At 39.6% G+C, this 3,050-nt stretch overlaps 1 protein-coding gene across 1 annotated transcript; it reads right to left on the bottom strand.

Moving 5' to 3' along the window:
- Positions 1 to 1,430: 1,430 nt before the first annotated feature.
- Positions 1,431 to 2,244, bottom strand: LOC103520408 (inactive tyrosine-protein kinase 7-like; the record flags this gene model as incomplete). Its single annotated transcript, XM_008485497.1, has 3 exons — positions 2,232 to 2,244; positions 1,928 to 2,169; positions 1,431 to 1,703 (listed from the first exon to the last, which is right to left on the bottom strand). Coding segments are annotated over exons 1-3 (528 nt in total), but the record flags the coding sequence as incomplete, so codon positions are not given.
- Positions 2,245 to 3,050: the final 806 nt, after the last annotated feature.

The raw sequence follows: 3,050 nt of genomic DNA on the forward strand, positions 1-3,050 counted from the left end.
GTAAATTGAGCTAGGAGTTTGCAAAGGTGCCTGGGGCGGCCGAAACCGATAGAGAAGTTCCAGAGGTGGTGGAAAAGGGCGTTAGAGGGCGGCAAAGTTGACGAGGGTGTGGAAAAGGGCGTTAGGGGCTTCGAAGGACAGCAGATTTCAAAAAGGGGGCGGAAAAGGATACTGGGAGTAACAAAGGGCGCCAAGGGCGCGACAAAGAACGCTAGAGAGCTAAATAGGGGCGCTAGAGAGCTAAATAGGGGCGGCAAAGGGCTTTAGGGGTCCCAAAAACGGGCTGCGAGGGGACGGTAAATTTATGGCGACAGGAGTACAAGGTGATAAAGGAAGTAGCCGTGAATGTCCTAGGCAAAACATCGGGTGAAGGAGCACCAAATGGTAAGGAAAGTTGGTGGTGGAATGCTGAAGTACAGAAAGCAATTAAAGAGAAGAAAGAGACAAAGAAGAAATAAGAAAAGTGTGTACACCAAAGATCAAATGGTGGTTGCTAAAAACACCTGAGAATTGTGAAATATTCAAGAGAAAAGTAATGGAGAAAGCCAAGAGGATAGAGGGAGTGAGAGAATGTAGCGACCCAACACAAACTATTGGTAATGGACTGCAGTATTGATGTCACGGGGAGAAAGAAGAAGAGAAAAGTGTGTACACCAAAGATCAAATAATGGTGTTTGCTAAAAACACCTGAGAATTGTGAAATATTCAAGAGAAAAGTAATGGAGAAAGCCAAGAGGATAGAGGGAGTGAACCCAAGAGGATAGAGGGAAGAAAACAACAAGGTGATAAAGGAAGTAGCCGTGAATGTCCTAGGCAAAACATCGGGTGAAGGAGCACCAAATGATAAGGAAAGTCCTAGACCTAGGCAAAACATCGGGTAAAGGAGCACCAAACGATAGGGAAAGTTGGTGGTGGAATGCTGAAGTACAGAAAGCAATTAAAGAGAAGAAAGAGACAAAGAAGAAATATGACAAAACAAAAACTCAACAAGATAAGGAAGCATACATCACAGCTAAGAAGGAAGCAAAAAGGATGGTAGCGAGAGCAAAAGCAAAAAAACCCAGGGAAGCCACAGAAGACCAAGATTCGATGGAAGGAAAAAGAAAATTATTGAGAATAGCGAAGGAACGAGATAAAGCATCGAAGGACTTTACACACGTCAAACAAATAAAAAGTGTAGAAGGGACTGTAATAAGAAAAGAAGAAGAAATCAAAAGAAGGTGGAAAGAATATTTTGAGAAACTGCTAAATGAAGAGAATGAGAGGACAATCTTTGAAGATGGAACAGCAAATCAAGGAATGACAGAAGCAATATCAAGAGAGGAAGTTGTACAAGCTATGAAGAAAATGAAGAGTGGGAAATAAAAACAAACAAACCATGTTTTGAAGACGTTTAACCTCCGACCCTCAGCTATATTACTACATATTACCCACCTGTATTTGTAATACTCCTTCTGGTAAGTATCCTTACTGAGGCCTGACAGCGATATTTTCACAGAAAGGTCCGAACTAATGAGACAGTTCCTTGCAGCAATATCCTTATGAATGAGGCGCTTGTCTGAAATATGCTCCAGGCCCAAGGCCACTTGATAAGCCATAGTGACGGCTTGTGATGTAGATAGAGAACGAACCCTGGGCTTTCCTGAGCCGCTCTTGTCTTTGGAATCTTTGCGGGTAGCGAGCAAGAATTGTTTGAGATCACCCTGAAAGTAGTAAAAAATAAATTGAGGATAAGAACTCGGTTTTATCAAACTATATTTTACTTTTACCTAGAACATTAAAAATGGTAGATAGGTACAAAGACAAAGGACATTATACAGTGTGAAAATTGTGACATATCTTAGTCTTAGAGCTTCTGACTTATGCTTGTTCTCCAATGGATTCTCTTCTTCTCTGTTAAAATTCAATCCTATGCTTAATTGCTTACCCAATCAGTATACTCGAGCAGTAGATAATGTGGATCCCCGTCTCGACAAATACCAATCATTTTGACCACATGGGCGTGATCCAGCTTACAAAACAAATCAATCTCTCGCTTGAACTCATGCAGAGCTTCATCATCTTTGCTATGTACTAAGGATTTGGCCATGAGGACTGAAGTGTCTTGAGGGTCCGAAGCTTTGAGTCCTCTGGCCTGAACAAGGAAGACATCACCAAACTCTCCACTCCCTGAGGAACAAAATTCTCAAGTTATTACCTACGACATTCAGGATACATTAGGTATCAAAGACATTCAGGATACATTAGGTTTACTTTAGTTGAATGGGCTGTAGGGCACTTTTATTCCAATTAAAAAATCCTATTAAGAACTCTTTAAAGTACCAATCTTATATTTAGGTATTATCAATAGCCCCTTTTTTTGTCTCTATTTTTCAATTTATTGTATTTACCTAATTGTAATTTAAAATGTTCAAAATAAAATAAAGAAAGTATAAAGTGTAGTCGGGACTGTAATAAGAAAAGAAGAAGAAATCAAAAGAAGATGGAAAGAATATTTTGAGAAACTGCTAAATGAAGAGAATGAGAGGACAATCTTTGAAGAGGGACTGTAATAAGAAAAGAAGAAGAAATCAAAAGAAGATGGAAAGAATATTTCGAGAAACTGCTAAATGAAGAGAATGAGAGGACAATCTTTGAAGATGGAACAGCAAATCAAGGAATGACAGAAGCAATATGAAGAGAGAAAGTTGTACAAGCTATGAAGAAAATGAAGAGTGGGAAATCAACAGGACCAGACGAGATACCCGTGGAGGCGTGGAAGTGTTTAGGAGAGTTCGGGTTGGATATGCTGTGTGATCTGTTTAATCAAGTATATGAAGAAGAGTGTATGCCAAAGGAGTGGAGAGAGAGTGTCATAGTGCCGATCTACAAAGAGAAGGGGGATATACAGGATAGGGATGTTGCGATATATCGAAAACCGATATATATCGATATATTTTTCGTCGATATATCGATATATATCGATATATTTTTTTGGCGATATATCGTCGGACATACTATGAAGATTTGGGAAAGGATATTGGATACAAGGATTAGAAGAGAAACATCGA

This window comes from Diaphorina citri, unplaced genomic scaffold (genome assembly GCF_000475195.1).
Source record: "Diaphorina citri unplaced genomic scaffold, Diaci psyllid genome assembly version 1.1 scaffold3581, whole genome shotgun sequence".
In the NCBI taxonomy this organism is placed as follows: Eukaryota; Metazoa; Arthropoda; class Insecta; order Hemiptera; family Psyllidae; genus Diaphorina; species Diaphorina citri.